The 20,562-nt window shown below is 34.9% G+C and overlaps 1 protein-coding gene across 8 annotated transcripts in view; it reads right to left on the bottom strand.

Moving 5' to 3' along the window:
- The window catches only part of LOC130675450 (rap guanine nucleotide exchange factor 6-like), an 87,050-nt gene that overhangs the window by 33,942 nt on the left and 32,546 nt on the right, over positions 1-20,562 (bottom strand). Inside the window, exons 1-2 of one of the 8 annotated variants that reach the window (XM_057481148.1) lie at positions 12,096-12,463; positions 239-786 (exon numbers count right to left, since the gene is read on the bottom strand). The exons of the other annotated variants lie outside the window; for them this stretch is intronic. Of the exons in view, the coding sequence (XP_057337131.1) occupies positions 239-507 (269 nt within the window). The 5' untranslated portion in view covers positions 508-786; positions 12,096-12,463. Of the gene's footprint in view, positions 1-238; positions 787-12,095; positions 12,464-20,562 lie in introns of those variants that run through there. 8 annotated transcript variants of the gene reach the window in all.

The raw sequence follows: 20,562 nt of genomic DNA, 5'->3' as shown, positions 1-20,562 counted from the left end.
TCTACACCGGCGTCGGCGTTATTTTAACACCGGAGATTTTTTTTTAACACCGGTACAGAATATTTACACCAGCGGCGGCGTTATTTTCACACCGCTTTCGGTGTTGAAATTTAACACCGCCGATTTTAACACCTACACCGCTTGGACTTACCCCGGTGATTTTTTACAGTGTAAGTATAAAGAAACAAATCTATATATCATACGGTGAAAAAAAAAACTTATAGAATAAATAACTCACCAAACAGAAAAACGTCGTCGTGGAAAAGCCGGCGGTGGGGGCGGCTGAATTCGGTGACCTCGGTCTACACTTTCACTTCTAAGTACCTGAACGGCTTTAGGTACAGCCCTGTAGGGCTCTTGATTATTTTTCGGGCTGAGACATCTATCACCATTAGTCGGATTAGCCTCAAAATTACCACCACCATGAAAACTGTTCCAACGCTTAACTTGCCCACGAACAGGTGGAGAAGCATTTGGACTTCTCACCTGGTTCATGTGCTTGTGCATTTCGCCCAAAATAGTAATCTCCTTATTTATTTTATCTCGAAAATTATTTTCTGCAGATGCAAGGAAATGGAAATCGATTTCGATTCCGCTCTATCGCCTCCATCTTTCCTAACAGCTATATTGTCTAGTTTTAACTCGATCAGCAGACGAAAAGTTTATAACCAACTCTACATCAGCGGAGATTTCCTCGGGTTTAATCAACTTGGCGATGATCCATTTCCAATAGAAAGTACTTGACGTTGCAGAATATAAATTATATACTTATCAATCAGTCTAACTCTGCATGTGGGAATAAAAAATACTAAATTACCTCTCGAGACACTGAAATAAACTACGCAGTGTCATTTTATAAACCGCACAACTGTATACGATTCTCTCTCAACTTTTGTGCTCTATATCGTTCTCCCAAGCTTCTGCTAGGTAATATAAGTTAAAGTTAACTTTAACAGATATACATATATATATATATATATGTGATGTACACCATCAAGACAAGTGGGAATACAAGGAAAAGTAAACGACAATGATAAATGTGAGACAAAAGGAAAAGAGAGCTACTGCAGCAGTGTCAGCTCTCTGCGTTGTCACATGCTAATGTATATTATGTATATACTTTTCCTCGATAACAAATGAATCTCTTTTATTATTCACTTTTTATTTTATCTACCGAGCAAACGGAACAGTCATTGCAACACCTAACAGTAAATTTATTATATGAATATTTTTTTTTTGTTTCATAACTTTTTTTTGTTGGTAATTAAAAACGTTGAATGCCTCGGACTTGGGATGGCAAGAAAAAAGTAATAATAAATGCCGTAGTAAAAATTATGAAAAAGAATGGAGAGGAGACAAACGACTTTGAAGCAGCTTTTCTAGCTTATAAAAATTCAACGAGTTTTAAGAAAAGCTCTTGAATTTTCCTCTTTCTCTAACAACTCTTTACTCCAAGAGTATCTTTACTGTACTGAGAAGGCGCACACGCAGCAACTCTACAGATACTTTTTTATTTTTCTCAACACTCCTTTTATCTACGTATTATACACCCTCGCAGCTTACGATAGGACGTCACTTATCTATAGCGGCTCCGTTTTATTTCAGAAGCTATAGCCGCGGCAAGGGAAGATACTGATGCAAGTGTCCCTAGTGTAGAGTACGGTAGTGCAGTATGTAGCTTGGCATAGAAAAAAAAATTAGCTAAACAAAAAAAGTAAAAAAAGAGCCTCAGGGAACTAAGACGCAGGCATTCCAGGTGTTTGTGTCTACCTGTCTTGGTCTATACTTTGTACGTGCATAACTAAAGTGTCTACTTGCGCTGAGATTTTCTACGAATTCTTTTATACTATTTATTTTATTTTTACTTTGAGTCGCTCAGGGTCTACGCCCAGGTATCTGCCTGACAGGAAAAACGTAAAAAATCCTACCCTACACTAGTCTTATATATTGTAGCTCGACTCTACTCACAAAATTGTGGACTGTGAATTCCACATTCAGAGCCTATACCTAGACAATTTTGTAATTTTAACCAACAAAGACCTCTCGCAGCCAGTTTTCATCAGCTCTGACATTTTCATATAATCCGCAACCCATGATTTCTTTATAATATATTTTTTCCATCTACGGAAATTCATTCCAAGAGTCAGGAATAAAAAATCTGTCAGGGAAAAAAATTAATTTAACTTGGTAATATTTTTACGTTGCAAGAAAAACTTAAAAATTACAAAGTTATGTATTCATTGAATAGCAAATAAAATTTTTAATAAGAAAATAACGTCATTGGGTATTATTTTTACTTTCTTGCGAGTTTTATATAAACTTTTTCTTATTTGCCAAGTACCCAGCACGTAAGTTTAATGCAATACATATGTATTACGTCAATAAAGTCGCATCGTTTCGTCGCTCGTACAAAAATAAAGCAAAAATAAAAAAGTAGCAGAGAAAAGATCCAGCCCCTGGTGTGCATTGTATCGTATTTTTCTCGATCCTGACAAGTGTATTTTACACTTGAGCGAGACACGTGTGATATCGAATAGAAAGAAGCATTGATACCGACCGTCATTGCTCCCACTCGACACTAAATAAAATCTACCATCAATTGGAACAAATATTTACTTCTATTCGATGTCTTTGTGTATTTTATTTGTTATTTGTTATTTTTACTTCTATTTCAGCTTCAGCTTCTGCTTCTGCTTACAAACCTTCTTGTGCACGTACACGTACACGTAAATGCAGCTTAAGGCTACAATGAGATTTAAAGATTCTTCAAGAGAAACGAAATAAGATAATTTCAATTTACACCAGGCCTCACGAACCGTGTCTTCCGGTGCAATGATCTCTCACTTGCTTTCTTTCTCTTTCGGCACACACTGTAGCCACCTTACAAGCCTCCTTGTTTACTTGCAAGCAAGCAAAAGCAAACCGAGTTATGTACATTTTATAAGTATAAGTAAAGAGCATCCTAACATAACCGACACACTGAGGAGAGCAACCATCCATCCATCCATCCATCCATCCAGCTACAGCTTAAAACTCATCGTCGGCTGCCAATTGATGTACAAGGTAATTTAACCTCATAGTTTGTGGAAAAGACTGGCTGTAATATACATCCAAGTTGCCCGGAAGATACATAACACGATATACACTTGGCAAGAACCATTAATGTAAGAACCACCAGAGAATAAGTGAAGCATCTACATCATAGACTGCTGAGTTTAAGAGGCCCCGCGAAAATTGTCGGCTGACACGAGAAAAACCGCCCAAGACTCTTAAATAAAAACAACAAAGTCTATTTACCGCCTTGGGCAATGATAACGAGGATGCATTATAAAGTGCTCAAGTAAAGCTGCACTTGTACTCGCAAAGAGACTAGCGGTTTTACTTAACCGACTTACTATATGTATACATATATATATGCATGTATGGACAAAAGCACCGATACAATGTTATTCCGTCATTTACGAGTCGAGAAGCAAAACACTGAGCGAAAGACATAACAAGTGGGCTCGCAAATCGCTTGTTTTATTATTATTATTTAGATTTTTATATTTTCTTCCTACACTATTATATAGATATATATGCGTATGCAAATGTGGGCGCTGGTTTGCCTGCTAATACTTTATCGGAGAACTAGAGTACTCGGTAATACTTGCAGCGACCTCGAAGAGGTAAACTACCTCGTTCTATTGTATCAAAAGCTTAATCGTTATATTAAGCGAGGACAGATGACAACAAACTCTCGGATATATTGAGTAAAGTGTGTGTGTGTTGCTGGTATATAACACTAACGAGCTGCATTCCCATCGTCAATTCCGTCGAATGTAGGTACCCTTGATCAGCCATACAATACTCATTTTTACAATCATACATTGTATTGCGTGAGAAATATTTTTTGTTTTAATATAAAACAAAATGTTATAGGGGAGGGAGGGGCAAAAGGGGGTACTTAAGGAAATACCAAGTTTTCGAGGACTCAAATACGCTAAATCTTTTTTTTTTTAATGATATTCAAAGTAAATAAAAGAAATTTTCAGTTACCGTTGAAAAAAAAAATTTTTCATTTCTGCGGGCAAAGTGGGTACCCCCTAAAAAAAGTAAAAAAAAAATTTCTGGATTTTAAAACGAATTTGATTGAATTTTTTTGTGAGTAATTTACACACGGAAAAAAATGAACTATATAATTTAAGAACGACAAGTAAAAAAGTGACAAAGTGATCAGTAAATACTATCATTCTAAATAGTAATTTTTTTATTTATGATTAAAAAACGTGAATGATTACAGGATAAGTATGAAAATTTATTGTCTATGCAAGAAAAATTACTATTTGTACTTTAAAAATCGTAACTGATACTTAGAAAATTGACGACACGTAAGATAAAATTTATTATTTGGAATGTTAAAATTCCCCATATTGATACCCGAGTTCCGGGTTATAATTTCAAACACTAATTTTTAAAGTTTATTTTTTTCCGTGCATGAAGGAAAATTATATTTTACATGTTTATTGGATACAAAAGAAGAAAAGAAATTTTTAATAGTTTTTATCATAAAACAAACGTCATTAATATTTTTCAACTGACAATTGATTTTTGAAAAAGTTTACCAAAAAAAATTCAAAGTAACGCTTAATTATATTCACAGAAGTGATTTTGGAATGTTTAAAAACCATTTAAAATATAAAATTTTTTTTTATCAAATTTTGGGGGTACCCCGTTTTGCCTACCCTACCCCCTATTGCCCTCCCCCTTCTCCTATATATATTTTCTTAATAAAAACCTTTTCATTATAAAATTTATGGGCGATCAAGCTCCAGGATGTAGTTTTAAAAAGTTTAGCGGAATGAATTCATCTTATTAAATTAAGTATGCAAAGTAGGTTAGACACAGCGTTATTTACTTTGGGAAAAAATAGAAAAACTTTGGTTGATAAAACTAAATACGGTAACTTTATAAGCAGCGATGGCGTATGAAAAATTTTAAATAAATTTCAATTTTTTAAAATTATGAATTTCTATAAAAATTATCTTTTGGATACGAGTAAAAATAGCGGATGATCTCATGGTTTAAATATCGAAAAAAAAATAAAATCCGCCCGTATACTCATATGATATTATACAGACAACTTGAGAGATATGATACGAGCACACGGATAATTCTGTAGCTGAGCTCTCAAGGGTTCGTTCCGTGACGTGTGCGATTGCCCAGCGGAATCAGGTTAATGGATGAAAAGAGTCTTTGAGAGTACAATAAAAAAAGAAAGAAAAAAAGAGTTTTAAAATAAAAATGTTGATCCGAGTGAACGTATGCGTGTTTATTGATGTCATAAATGATTTTTAGTTATTGCGATCCAACTCAACACATGTCGGGTATTTAATTATCGTTACGTAAATGAAAAGCTTGGAAGAGCTCATCAGTGAAATGCCATGCAGTCAAGTGTGTACGACGTTATACAGCAAACAATCTTATACATTATATATACATTATATATACACACGTGTACCTGCGAGTATTGTAGTCAGGTGTAATTGCCGTATCGGCCGTATCCCGGGCTCCGTAATTCCGGAAGGAGAAAAAAAAGGTGAAAATATATAGATATGTGTTTATAAAGGAGAAACTTGTGCTGATAGGGCAGGCAATCGACAGCGTCATGTCGCGGTTCCGCATGCTCCGGTGAACGACAATAGAAAAAAAGGAAAAGCACATCGCAAGGGTTACAGAGAATGTACATGGACACTGTGTACTGTGTGCTGTGTACATAGAAAAACAGGAGGGAAAAATAACGAGAATAAAAGAAAAAAAATTCTTTTATCATGGTATGGAAAATCCAAACGCTCGAATGCGTTCTCTATTAATAAACACCCACACCAACCAGTGGCTCTCAATAAAATTACCATTTGCTTCAAGAGATCAACAGCTATTATCTTGTTACGCCATCATCGTCGATGTGTTCCATCAGACACCGTGGGTTGGCTTTTAAGATACATGTATTTCATATTCACTTAATGTAAGAAGTTGATTTTTTTTTTTAACTTATCAAGACTTTTCATGAAAAAAAAAATAATAACGTAATCCCGTGATATTAATTTTCGTGGGCTGAGTAGATGTGTGAGTGCATAAAAAAATAAAAGATTGGAAAAATATATATGGATATGAATATGAAGAACTGAAAATTGATGATAGTGAAAGTGAATGTAAAATCGAGTGCAAGTTTCAATGCGATTTGGTATATAGGTTTTATATTTTTTTTATTTTTTCATTTTTATTTTCGTTTTCATTTTCATTTTCATTGGTATTGGTATTGGAATTGTATATAGGTAACGAATGAGAAGTACTTCCAATTTCATTATTGCAAACGGCTGAGATTTAGTCTGGTGAGCGACGATATCGCAGTACGTGCAGACGATCATACATGTTGTGAGAGAAAGCAGAGTATAGAAGAGTACTACCAGGAGGATCCACAGGACGTGTTACGAGCGTTCAAGTACCAGGAAATCCGAGTGAACTGTTCCACTCGAAAAAACCGATAACGATTCACGACGTGGGTCTTTTCCCTCTTTAACTATTTTTTGTTTGCATTCGCTCAAGCTGTGGGTCGCCCATCCTACGGGAGTTTATAGAGGGACCGAGAGTATTTTGGATGACAGCCAATGACTTTGGAATTTATGTAAAAAGAAAATTACTCGTTAATTCATTCGGCCTCGTCGTTAGGTCTTTAATTGTAACGAGATTTATTTCGTCTATCCGGGTTTTGATCTTATTGTTACATCCGAGTCACATTTTACTCTTAATAGGCCAATCCTAATTTTTTTTCTCTACATCACTCCTTTTTTTACGTCGTTAATTAAGAAAATTGGCTCAAGCTTCGTCACGACAAATACTGTTTCATGTTTATTCATTTATAATTTATTTGCTCGACTTATTTCCGTGCAAATTAGTTTGAAATTATATTAAAGTTTATTGAATCGGAAGAAAAAAACAAATTGCTAAATAAATATTTTTTGCTAAACCTGTTTAAGAAGTAACGGTAAGAGTATCGTTTATATCAATGTAGAGTGAAAAATATATATATCTATCAGGAAAAGTATACCCAATACACCGACGGTAAATCTCGCTGGGTCAGCTAGAATTTTCCTTCTAATCTCTTATCTCCCTTACGCTATCCTTTTTCCATCGTTCACAATCGATTTACTTTATCTTTAAATTTTTCAGCCCGTGTTCATTGATCTAATGGAGCATAAAAAAGCTACTTAAACAATCTACAGAATATTACAGAAGAACAAAGTCACACTAAATCGATGCGACAAAATAAAACGGCTTGAATTTATTTAATTTATTTATTGATATTTGAAAAAAATTCGCTCATGTACTATAGGTATTTTTTAAATCCACAGTTCAACGAGTTCATGCGATCGATTGAACGTACCGAGACAAAGGCACTCGAGATTTCACCTCGACGCAACGAAAAAATCAAATAATGTAGAAAAAGCCTCTATTCAAAAAGAAAAAAAATACAGTAAAAAGAAATTGTGAAGTCATAGATACAAAAGATGATGCATTGACGTTATTCATACCATCATATTTCAAAAAGTAAAACATAATATTTTTTACTCTCAGCTGACAAAGTGCATTCAAAATAAAAATACCATCAACTCGTTCTCAATCTCGAATCATAATACAAACTGACATACATTTAAATATATAATTGTCCCACTGCCTGCATAATTATACCTGCATTAGTGTATATATTTATGTATATATACATGTACATATATAATTAATAACCTGTTTTACAAGCAAACATTTTTCAAAATTTCATTCACGATACTCGTTATTGTGGATAAAAACTTTGCCGCCAACAAACTCAAAGCATACAAATATATATAGTGAAATATATAATCAATGAATAAAATAACTATCTATATATACTAATGTATTACTCTCTAGAATATAATGCTACAAACGGATGATGAATTGACGAGAATCTGTTGGCGAAGGAGGGTAGTGAGTTTACTACCCACGCAGCATGGTAATCTATACTATATATATATATATATAATATATATATACCAATACTAAGATAGATATAGCTGTATGTATATTTATATATATATAACTATCAGACGCATAACTTGAATACTCAAAACATTTGATCATCTTCACTTTGCTCTTGTATTCTATTCCCCTCATCAGGTTTCTCAACACGGTATTCCAGTGAGGATATTGCCGCCTCTATACTATAAACAGATATATTTGTCGGTGTCTCAATTTAAAGTTAACAAGTGAAGTGAAGCGAAGTAAAATAAATGAAGAAGAAGACTTGCTGTTAATATTAATCTCTCAAAGCCAGATATCCTATAAATGAGACAAATTGATTCTTGGATTTTTCCTTCCATCCATCTCCAGACCAACTTAAACTCTTATCGCTTTATTTTACGATCGTGTGTATGACGAGTAAGAGTAAATAGTGAAGCTCAAGAGCGGGTGGATTTTCGGCTGCCAAAGAGTTTTGAACAATTGATTTTCTTTTTCTTTTTGTCTTTTTGTTTTCTTCAAAATGTGTAACGGGGTTTTGTGATTTAGTATGCGTATGGATTGTTGGATTATATGGAAATGTACATAACGTGGTATTATAAAAGCATTATGTAAGAATCGGGGGTTGAAGTAGTCAAGTATATGCTGTGTGTATAAAAAATGTGAGAGGGAAGCTTGAAAGGAAGAAGGATGCAAAATAAACAGAAAATACAAACGAAAGAGAGAGTTGGTGGTAAGAAACATCTGGAACTTGTAAAACGTATCATATGTGCGTGTGGTTATTTTTTTCGAGTCAAACAGAAAGAGCGTAAGGACGTCAAAACGTCCAGCCGATGATACGCGGGTGCGGTGTTATATTTTTTTAATATCTTAGCACGCATTTTTTTTTCCCCGTGACCTCGTTGCCGGTTGCTACACGAATAATCGACCGGGTTCAAAGAACAAGGGCTCGAGTAATTATTGATAGTGGGAGGCACCTGTCGGACGCTAAATTTGTTTTATTTAATGATGATGGATACTAGGATCGATTTTTAAATGGAAATTATTTACTTTTTTTCGACCTATTTTATTACATATTTATTCAGCGCAATAATTTTAATTCAAATAGAATAGAGTCGAGGAATTTTCAATTATTCCACATGTACTGTATCGATTGCTCAGCGTGTGAGGGAACGGGAAAAGTACAAACTTCGCGAAATAGAAATACGCGACTAATAATAAATCCTCTGTGTAACGATGACAGAAGCGTTTCTCTTCTCTTATTTATTTATATATATATATATATATATATTTATATGGATATAAATATTTTATATACATACTCTATACCATTCCAAGTAAGCTCTGATATTGCAAGACTGAATTTTTCGTCTTCATCAAAGAAAAAGATGTATGAGAGTTGTCGTTGGAATTACGATAACTGAAAACATGTCTCATTATTTAAATTGGAAGTAGTAAAGTAAAAAATAAATGAAGAGAAAATCGAGTGAGAGTGAAAGAACGACTGCTGTACAAATCCATTTCTGCTTGTTTAATATATATGTACATGTAATTCATGTATATATATATTATATTTTATATTTATGTATATCTATGTAAAGAGAGATGTAGTACACGAGGATAGTTATGTACATCTGCCTTATGCAATCCACGTCAAACGTATATCTCGAGGACCGGAAGTCAATATCACCCAGCGGCAACAGCTCTGCCGACCATTAATTAAGCCTGACCAAAACTACAGAGAAAATATTGACATTGCTCGAGAAAATAATCATTTTTCAAGCTCAAATTTATATAAATATATATAAATTTTCTTTTTATCTAAGCAAAATAATATGTAAATATACGTTGGCTGTATAAAATCCTCCCCTTAATGCCGCATCATTTATCCATCATTCTGCTGAAAGTATTTTTTGTAAACAATAAAACTGTTTATTAAATTTAATATTTTCTCAGACGTCATTATTCACCCCAGATAATTATCAATGAAAGTTCAATAGACCCTCGGATTAATTTTACGGACATCTTTAACCTTTTTAAACTCACAAGCTTTTTGTGTGCGATTTCGTGGGAAAAATATTTAAGAATATGGTTTAGTGTGGTCTTGAAAAGCGGGTATCGAAGGATCGAAGTGCCCGTGAAGCGTCGAGAGATTAATGCTACTAGTCCAAGAGGCTTACGATGAATAAGGAGCAATAGATGAGAAAATAACCTCAGTTGCTGTGAAATAGGAAGTGGATGAAAAATAAAAATAAAATAATTTTCCACGCTCAGGCCGTTGCAAGGAAACAGCCAGTCGCTGGTTCTATATACACACATACGCACACACATGCACACAAATAGTGTTGCCTTTGATTTGTGGAGGTATTGGTATGAACTAGTATACACTCTTGTACTTGTACAGAAGATCTTGCTCTTTATAAGTAAGAGGAAGCAAAAGAAGCTGAATAAGAGTGCGTGCATCAACTCAATACCAGTACAAGTGCGTTACGTTTTACGTCACAAACGTATTTCCTAGGCAACGGATTTTATTAAACATATAAAAGTGTGTGTGTGTGTGTGGATATTGCATAGAAACAGGAACAGGCATAGACACAGACCAAGAGAAAGAGCAAGACGTAGACATATACACGTATACTTATGTCTGATATAGAGAATTGCGAGAACTCAGGATGGATGAAAGGGGAACACGACAAACGGGATCGGCAGCCTGTGCCTGTGACTATCGCAGGAGCATGAGATCTCGTTTCCGGGTGAGCGATGAAGTAAATGTATGCCTAGTTGTCGATATCGAGACGATAATCCGGCTTAAATGTACTCGAGTATGTACGCGCATATCGATATATTTATAACATATTTTTCGTGTACTGGATTTGTAGCTGTGTTAAGATTTTTTGCGCGCAATAGCATGCATTTAATGTGTAACATTAGCAGTCTAGTCATAGTACCGAGCCGAACACTATTATTTAGTATGTAATACAAATTAAATGTGAATATAACGGATTTATGGTCTCAAGTTCAGACAACTGTGAAGCAATAGATTATGCGTAACATCGAATTTAGCGACGAGAAATTGCTTCAGTCGAAGCTTCAATGAATTTCTCCACAGTTGACTTGGTCAGTCATGATAATAATTAGATTATCTCTAAAAAAAAACAGCTCGCCAACGAAACGTTTCATGAGAGATTATTATTCAAAGTTATAAAATTTTAATGATTAATTATTTTCGAGGCTTGTTAAGAACTTAAGGAGGATAAATTACTTTGAGCTTGTGCAGATAAATGAGACAAGCGATTGTTGTGTGCATCAAGAGTTCTAAGAAGCACCTGAAGAACACTCAACTCGGATGATGATAAGAATGCATATATATTTACACAACGTATATATATATATAGTAAACTAGACTAGAATACTTGCATTGTTGTATCATACTTTTTACTTATGCTCATTCTCATTTTTTATTATTGCTCTCGCGTTACAATTCAAAAAAAAAATAAAAAATATCGAACATCTCGGAATTGACACTCGACACATGACGACAACGAACCAGGTCATACTGTCATCAGCTCTTTTGGAGTAGAGCAAATTTTTTTTATCTTCATGCACATGCTAATTACTTTTTATTTTCATTTCTCTTTTCTTTTCGCTGTATATATTTATATATTTATATCTCAACAACAGTATCGACAATAAGTCTACTCTATGTACCAACTCGGCCATTCAAACGCTTAAAGATTTAAAAAATAAAATAAAAGCAAAACAAGACTGCACTATTAATAGCAAGACTTAAAAAGACCGATACCGATAAGTAGACGCCTGATGTTTACAAAATAATAATAGCTGACGATAATAAATTAATAAATCTTTTAGACAGTCGTTATTATTTTTTTTTTCCCTTAATTGTTCCGAGGGAGATTCCTCTACCATTGTGTCACTGGGTTATCAACAATGATTACAACAATTACGGCTCCGACAATTAATTAATTATTTAAACAAAAGTTGAGAGAGACGTTGTGCTGATTTATTACACCCTTATTAATTTTATTTTTCAAATATAAACATACGTATGCTGGAAAAATTCATCTCGTGCTCCGTTTCAGGCCGCGAAAAAAGTCTCATTAACTCAATAGACATGTGGAGTAAAAATAATATATATCTTCACTACACTGTTATTATTCACGTCACAAAAGTACCAACGGTACAACATAATTTTAAAATGGATTAAAAAATAAATAAATATCAAACGGATGTAATTAAACGGGGGTGTATAAATATATCCATATTTATATTCATATAAATAGTAATAATATTTATGGTCTGTGGATGGCCAGCAAACTAAGAAGCTGGAGGGCAACTTGAGGGTTTTAAATAAAAGCTCAATAAATTTAAATATATTTATATATTTATATATGAGCGCGGTAACTCGAAACTCGCGCCACGGTGTTCCAAACAACACTAAGCTTCCCACGAATAGGACTCCCAATAATATGAACAAGCGCGGCTTCGACATTACGCTCTCTCGCGGCTGATCTCGGAACAAAAATTCTTTCGTTATTTTTGCAATTGCTACTGCTACATAACGTAACACTCTGTACACTACAGTAATCTTTACTGTACGCATACATATATACATATACATAACACATATATATATATAATACCGTACTATTCTCGGTGAATAAACATAGTAATGCAAGAATACTTCTTACACATGAGCATACAAGCATCGTTGTTGGTCCATGTCATAAAAATGTATCGCGAATAAAGCCCCCATGATTTTCACGCGTGACGATCATACATGCCCGTTAATTTTCACGGTATATTTATATTTATATTCATTATTTTTTATTTAAACATGTCGTGTGATCATGTCACTTGAACTTGAGCACGAGTTTATTTAAACAGAGTAGAGTATGAGGACGACAGAGCGCACGTGATAGTAAAGAGAGGACGTGTAGCTGAGTATGAGTGAGATAAAACCGGCGGACTGTGTGCGAATACGAACTACCTCACGAGGGAGTGAATGCAATTTTAATCTCAAGACGTTTATCTGATCTTAGACGGAAGGTCGCGTTGTCCTTACACATTCTCAAGTTTCTAGAAAAGCTGTTTGAAGCTAGGATAACAATGATTCCATTGTCATGCTCTTTTTGACGTCATTACAATCGCGAGGGAATTTTGAAAAAAAATTTTTGTTTATTTTATTTCAACGTGCGTTAAATTAAATCCCAGATGTCGGACTCCGTTGGCGGGTTTCGTCATAACGTTAATTATAATTGACATGTATGTTAAATATTGACATATTTTTATGCAAAATATATAGATATGAGTGAATTATTAAAATTTAAAAAATTAATTTGAGTTTTAGCACAGGAAAAATTTTAAGTACGTTCAACAATGAGCTTTGATGACCTTGACACGACGTCAAGTGTATACGTGCCGGACGTATTTAACGAGCAAGGTCGTATGTATGCCATGTTAAGTTTGAATCGCAGAATAACCTGATAGTAAAAAATAATAAAAAAAAGCTTATACGCTGTAAAAAATCACCGGGGTAAATCCAAGGGGTGTAGGTGTTAAAATCGGCGGTGTTAAATTTCAACACCGAAAAGTTATGTGAAAATAACGCCGCCGCCGGTGTAAATATTCTTTACCGATGTTAAAAAAAAATTTTTGGTGTTAAAATGTTTTACTTTGGGAATGTGTGCATATGTGTGTGTGTGTGAGTGTGTGTCAAAATATTTTTTGGCAAAGCTAATACTCTGAGTGGACGCAGTTTACCCCGCTTTTACACCGGTATTTTAACACCGCCGAATTACGCCTTCTACACACGGAAAAAAATGAACTATATAAATTGAGAATGATAAGTAATATAATGATAAAGTGAACAGTAAATACCATCATTCTAAATAGTAATTTTTTCATTTATGATTAAAACGTGAATAATTACAGGATAAGTATGAAAATTTATTGTCTATGCAAGAAAAATTACTATTTGAACTTTAAAAATCGTATCTGATACTTAGAAAATAGACGACACATATTATAAAATTTACTATTTGAATGTTAAAATTCCCCATATTGACAACCGGGTTCCGGGTTATAATTTCAAATTGTAATTTTTAAAGTTTATTTTTTTCCGCGCACCGGTGTAATTTCATTTAAACACCGTGCGGAGTTAAAATGAATTCATTTTTAACACCGTTCTTTTTACAGTGTATGCATCGAGTGCTTTATAATAAACTTAGTCCGACGAAAACCCGGTAGGTTGGTTATAAATCCATGCGTATGACAAATTAACTTGTTGATACTAATAAACAACTATAGTGCACTATTGCAATTTCATCCTTGGAGTAGCAGAGCTGATGCGACTGGAGCAGAGAGCAACAGGAATCTAATTTACGCGCGCACTCATTAACGACGGATACCCGTTAAGAAAATTAATTAAGTTCCTACTTCCCAATCTAGTTTAAACTCGGGCAAATTTAATTCATTCATTTATATATATTTTTTTTTTACTCCAATATATTATCATTTAATGAAACGATACGGGTAGCGCTGATCTTTATAACAACGTTTCCGGTTCCGTTTCCTCGTCCGGCAACTTGGCGCCCAGTTTCTCGTCTACTGCAATACTATACATAAATACGAATAATACACATATGTATATGTATACATATATATATGTGCAGACGAAATGCATTTATATGTATGTACTAGATTTATAGATTGAACACATGATTGAGTAAACTGAGTAAGCAAAGCCAAGTTAGCAACTTCATCAACGATTAATTCCCGCACGTTTTTAGTTAGCCAACAACAAATTGCACAAATCACCGTGGAATTTTTTTACGCGACGGTATTTTTATCTTGGGTATTCACATCGATCATCTCGTGATTAATTGCTGTGTCTGTATTGAACATTTATTTTTTTTTTTTTTGCACATCGGCATTTATCGAGAGAAATCGTTATAATAAAGAGAGTGAAAGTTTTGAATAACAAATTTATATATATATTTATTTATAAATAATATATAATTTGAAATATGTATTTCATTGCTTGTACGACTGCGTGCCGTTAATGAGTTAATTCTAATTAATTTGAATCCACTTTCGTTGCAACTCAAAAAATTTTAATGAGCAAATAAAAAATGAAATTAGTTTAATTATTGAGTGGTAAAAAAATATTTGATTCAATTAAGAGTGAGGAAAAATTCAAGGGAGATGCAGGCGGTTTGATAATGAAAAAAAAAAAAATTGTGGGATAAAAATCGGTAAGAAAATGGCGGATGGAAATAGTCTGTAATTTTCCAGCGTTCCAGCGCACAGGACCCTCTACTCGTAATTTGCTGGTTTGGGTGAGTAAAGCTACGAACGGATACTTCGGCAGCATCTGCCTTAAAAAAAAAGTAACCGACGAAAGGAAACGAGTGAGTTCCCGAAAGCGGCGAGAGCTGGGATTCGCGACTCATCAAGCTTTCTCAATTATTATGTGTTATGTCGTATTCCTTTAGATGAGCGGAGGTTTGAGTGTGAGTGAGTTGTATATAAAGGTATTGAGGCAGGTGTAAGCGTGAAATGGTAGTGGTAGATGATGGGTCGATGTGTCAAATTATGTACATGCACATGAAAGTAGTTGCGGTTGTATTAATAATGTATTTAATGTATACAGATAAACTTGGGAGCATTGACTCGTGCGAAGCAGTACAGAATCATATTTATGTATGAGTACCCGTATAAATTCAGAGCATGATGTTAAAAAGTGATGATGGCTATGTCCCTGTCCTCGTGGGTAAAAGTTTGATCGACCGTCACCATCGATATAAAAATGAGTATACCGACCGATAAGATGCAATATATATTCGTGAATTTATGAATTACATTTTTTTGGATTAGTTTTTATAAAGAGTAACGGAAATTAAATAGATTATATAATAGGAATAAAAGAATTAAGAGATGATTAATGATTTAACGAAAAGCATTTCATCATTTTCGATTTCCTATGGCTATTGTATAATCATCTTGTAAAATTGTGGATACTTGTGCCCATTTAATAATGTACCTTTTCACAGCCATCATTTTACGATTGATCGATACTATAATTTCCGTGAAAAGGCGTTAGACGAAATAGTTTAACATTTGACTATTATTTTCCACCCTTGTTCGAGAAGAAAATTTATAATAAACAAATTTAGTGAAAATTAAAAATGAACGCAAACAGATGACTTGGCTGCACGCTTCAAAATTTAATATCTAGGTTCGTAAATTACAAGTGGAGCAATCAAAGGATTTAATACCTTAGGAGCACGCGTTTCATCTCCTTGTAAGTTAGAGGATCGTTTAATTACGCCGGTCGACTAGACTTTGACGACAAATACGAGCGAACAGGACGCCGAGCCGAGGTTTGAGCGGAATATCCGAGGGCTGGATTTTGTGCAAGCAAAGCTATGATGTGGTGTACGTGTCTCAGAGAGTACACTGCACAACAGCAAAAGTGGTCTTACACGTTAAAATATACCGATGGCGATGCCGATGCCGATATCGACCCTCCTGATATGACATGGTGGTAGTGCCGGTTCAGCCAAAGCCCGCGACTCTCCATCACCATCAAACAGCCAACACTCAAACCCGCCCAAATGCTAAACCAGCGAGTGAGTGTCCTCTCGTACTGCACATCAAGAGGACCAAGTTACTGTACCATCCATCCATCCTCATCCTCATCTACACATCTCTACATCTATATACATCCCCACATGTACATCTGGCATTCAGCCTTCTCTCGGACAAATATTTCAACCACTATACACATAGATATATTTATATATATCCAAAATTTTTTATTTTTACCTTCATTTATATTCCAACGCATGGATCGATTAATTCGACATGGCGTCTGGCATCCGACGCTTTCGAATACGCCATAAAACAACATCGAAGACTATAAAAAAATTTAACGAACCACCGAGTGACAAAAAAAACTCTCTCTCTCTCTCTCTCTACATATATATATAAACCGTGATAATATAGAAGAGGGCTCGACCTAGAGTTTATAGAGGACACTCATCTATATCTACCGAGCCCATTTTACGGTGTCTCATCGTGCAAAGTCAATCATGTCTGGATGACTAGTGTCGTAGTACAGGAACTGAGGGGCGAGTGCGACGAACCCGGAAGCCGGACTGCAGTTGACAACCCGTCGATCTTGAGAAGTTTCACAAGTAAACTTTATCAACTAAAGAAGATGACATACGCCGTGTATATAGTGGCTTATATTACACACAATATATAAGTTACACAATTGATCGGCGCCCACACAACGCACATACCCGCCCTCGCTGGTTCTATCTTCAGATAAGTAATTAATTTTCCAAGGAATCGCAGATTGAAAAAACATAAAAGCCGATATGAGTAAAACTAAAACCGCATCGCATGCGATCAAGAGAAAACAAAACTAATCCCGAGCATGTGAGGATTCAAATTATGGGACAGGGACTTGGGGAGCATTAACCAACTTCAAGATATTATATAGAAAGGGTTTATTTTGATACATACGACCCTTTTACTTCAAGGACCATTGTCCTGTTGAATGAATACGTTTATTACTGTGTATGCACATGGAAATATATTTGCGGAGACACATTTATTAACGTCTCGCGGGACTGTCACACGACTCCTGTTCTCATTAAAGTGCACGCGACGTAATTAATAATTAAAGTACCCTTGCATGACGCTTTTATTTGAGTTGTTGCCACAAACTTTTAATGCAACACTTTCCCTTCATGATATTTATGTCGAAACTTTCGGTTAAATTTACCTAATTAGATGCGCTGGTTGGTAAATTTTTAAATTATAGACCATGTATCGTAATATATCGCTAATTATTATTATCAAAGATTATTATCAGCACACAGGGTGGGCAGACAATCCGATTATGTGTCGAGACAAAATGATGGTGTAGTGTGTTAGGATTGAGAGGACTTCAAAAGGAGAAGAGAATAATACTGACTACGCTCGAGGGTTCTACAATTTCTAAAGGTCCTTCACGGCTTATTGTCGACGTGTGTGGCTGTGATTGCGCCTGCCATCGGTGCCAATGAATATAATATTACCCTCTGTATTACTGAATCAACGGGATAAAACATCTGTTCCCAACAAGGGATTGTTTTTTGTTAATCGTCTATTAAATATTAATTTCCTCGACATATCTGCATGATCAAGACCAGACCTCACCCAGAATCGAGGCACTTCCTTGCCGTAAGCCAGAGTAGAAGCGCAGAAAAAACCACCTGCCTTATCGATGACAGATACGAGCGAATTTATTTCGTACCGCGAGTCGGTAAGATAACTTTCACTTGAGAGTTTTACTGACAGACAATAAACAACAAATTTCGTTCAAACTTTTGCTGACGAGTGATGACTGTGATGAGTAAATTTATGGAAAGTCGAGAAATAGCAAATAGACAGGAGATAAATAAATTAAAAATTATAAATTGAATTAGTTTTAGTAGCCTGTCCTAAAATGGACGTTAATAACATTTAAAACTCTCGAGTGCAGTTAGAGAAGCAAGTTTTCTCAATGCCAGTAATTACAAAACTTTCCTTTCAAGCAACAACTGCAAAGTACTTATGAAGCTGTACAAGGCGTTTCCCAACTTCATGAGGTTCTGCAAAGTACACAGTACTGTGGGAGCGATTTGCAGACCCACGTTATAACGTGAATACACATATTTATTATATTACATATCTATATATATATCTATATATGTATTCCCCACGAGAATGGACGATAATATTCCGCAAACGCGTTCAGGGACACCAAGAGAACGTTCGCTTCTCTTGTACGGAATCTCTATCGATCAGAAACGAGCCCAGAATATCCAATCAATCATGTGGAATGTCGGATAAATTCATCGCTCGTCCGCGTGTACTAATAATTCACTATGCTAAAAAATTTTGTTAATATTCTGCGATAAAAAATACTATAAAAATATACGTAATATTAAAGAATAAAACAGAATTATGACCTTTTAGCATAACAATGAGTGCGCCCGAGGCGATAAAGCGAAGAATGAAAATAAAAAGTATACTGGTCTAGTGTAGCCAAACCTTCAAGATATTCAACAGACGGTAGATATATCAATATATGTATTATATAAATAAATATGAAAGACGTGATTTTTCGACGAGCTGAAAAGAAGATTTCGCGCGCCATTGGACAATCTCGAGAAGCAACAGACCGTGGATTCATTACTATGCGCCCTATAGGGATCGGATCTAAATGTATATACACCCAGTGAGTGCACATCATCGTAAGCCTCCTCATTGTCAGCTGCTATATAACAACGTTAAGTATCTGCTGGTGATATATATAATATTATATATAACGCGAGTTTCCCGTTACTCTCAACTTCCACTACTATCACTACATTTCCATCCCTCACCACAAATCCACCTGCCGTTCCCCGACGTATTGTCTCTCCCGTATATATCGCGAGTACAACTTAATCTACGGATACTAAACTATACTCCAAGTATTGTGCCAGGTTTATATTACCCACGGTATTATTCATATTTTCCTCAGCGAGTAAAGTTTGTTCCCAACAAAATTATTTTCCCCCTCATCGCCGGCGATCTCCAGATCTTTTAAATTAATAAAACTGTAGTAACTTTAATAGCCGTATTTAATGGACCGAGTCTATCTGCCCGAGTAAAAAATAATCCCAGTCTCTTGGGTCCTCGAGACACTTAAATCTAATTTATTTTTTGTCCAAAATAAAAAGACGGATTGGATATCCGAGCACTAAATCAGTAACAGTCCAGCTGATACTCACGATTATTATGATGAGTTTTAGATTATTCGGGCATTAAATATTTTTTGTTACTCTCGGAATTAGTTTTGGACTTAGAATAAACCGATAATAATATTATTTAATCACTCATGTCTGCCATTACATTCTTATATATTTTTATTCTCATTCTCATTCTCACGTATACGATGATGATGATGAAAACGTGAGAGTGCTCATGTGTACACGCAAGTTATGCTCGCTGTAGTATTTAGTTTTTATAGTGAAGAGAGAGGTACTATCGTGAATGAGGTAAAAGTATTATCATATATATATACATATGTCTACATATATATTGTTAGAATGTGTAGTTTTGGATTGAGGACAGTAAAAAAGTTGAGACCAAGTATCACGCGCGACTTATTATCGTCAGAGGTATTCCGAGGGTCAGCATCTAGGGTCATCGGGTCAGTGTCTATAATATCTGGTTATTCACAAGAGGAATCGAATGAGAAAAAGCTATTTTAAATAAAATCTTCACCACAATGCTGACAATAACAACAGCAACAACAACAACTACATTGATAAGCAAAAAAAAAAAATTGAAATAAAAAATGTAGATAAAGGGCGATAAAATAAAAAATATAGATTGTTTTATATATTTTAACGCTGGCCTATTTATCAGATATCGATTTACTATAGTCTTTCGTGCTCGATCGTGCGTACTGCTGTGCATCGTTGCGCT

This window comes from Microplitis mediator, chromosome 10 (assembly GCF_029852145.1).
Source record: "Microplitis mediator isolate UGA2020A chromosome 10, iyMicMedi2.1, whole genome shotgun sequence".
Taxonomy (NCBI): Eukaryota; Metazoa; Arthropoda; class Insecta; order Hymenoptera; family Braconidae; genus Microplitis; species Microplitis mediator.
This window is presented reverse-complemented; position numbering and strand designations above follow the sequence as displayed.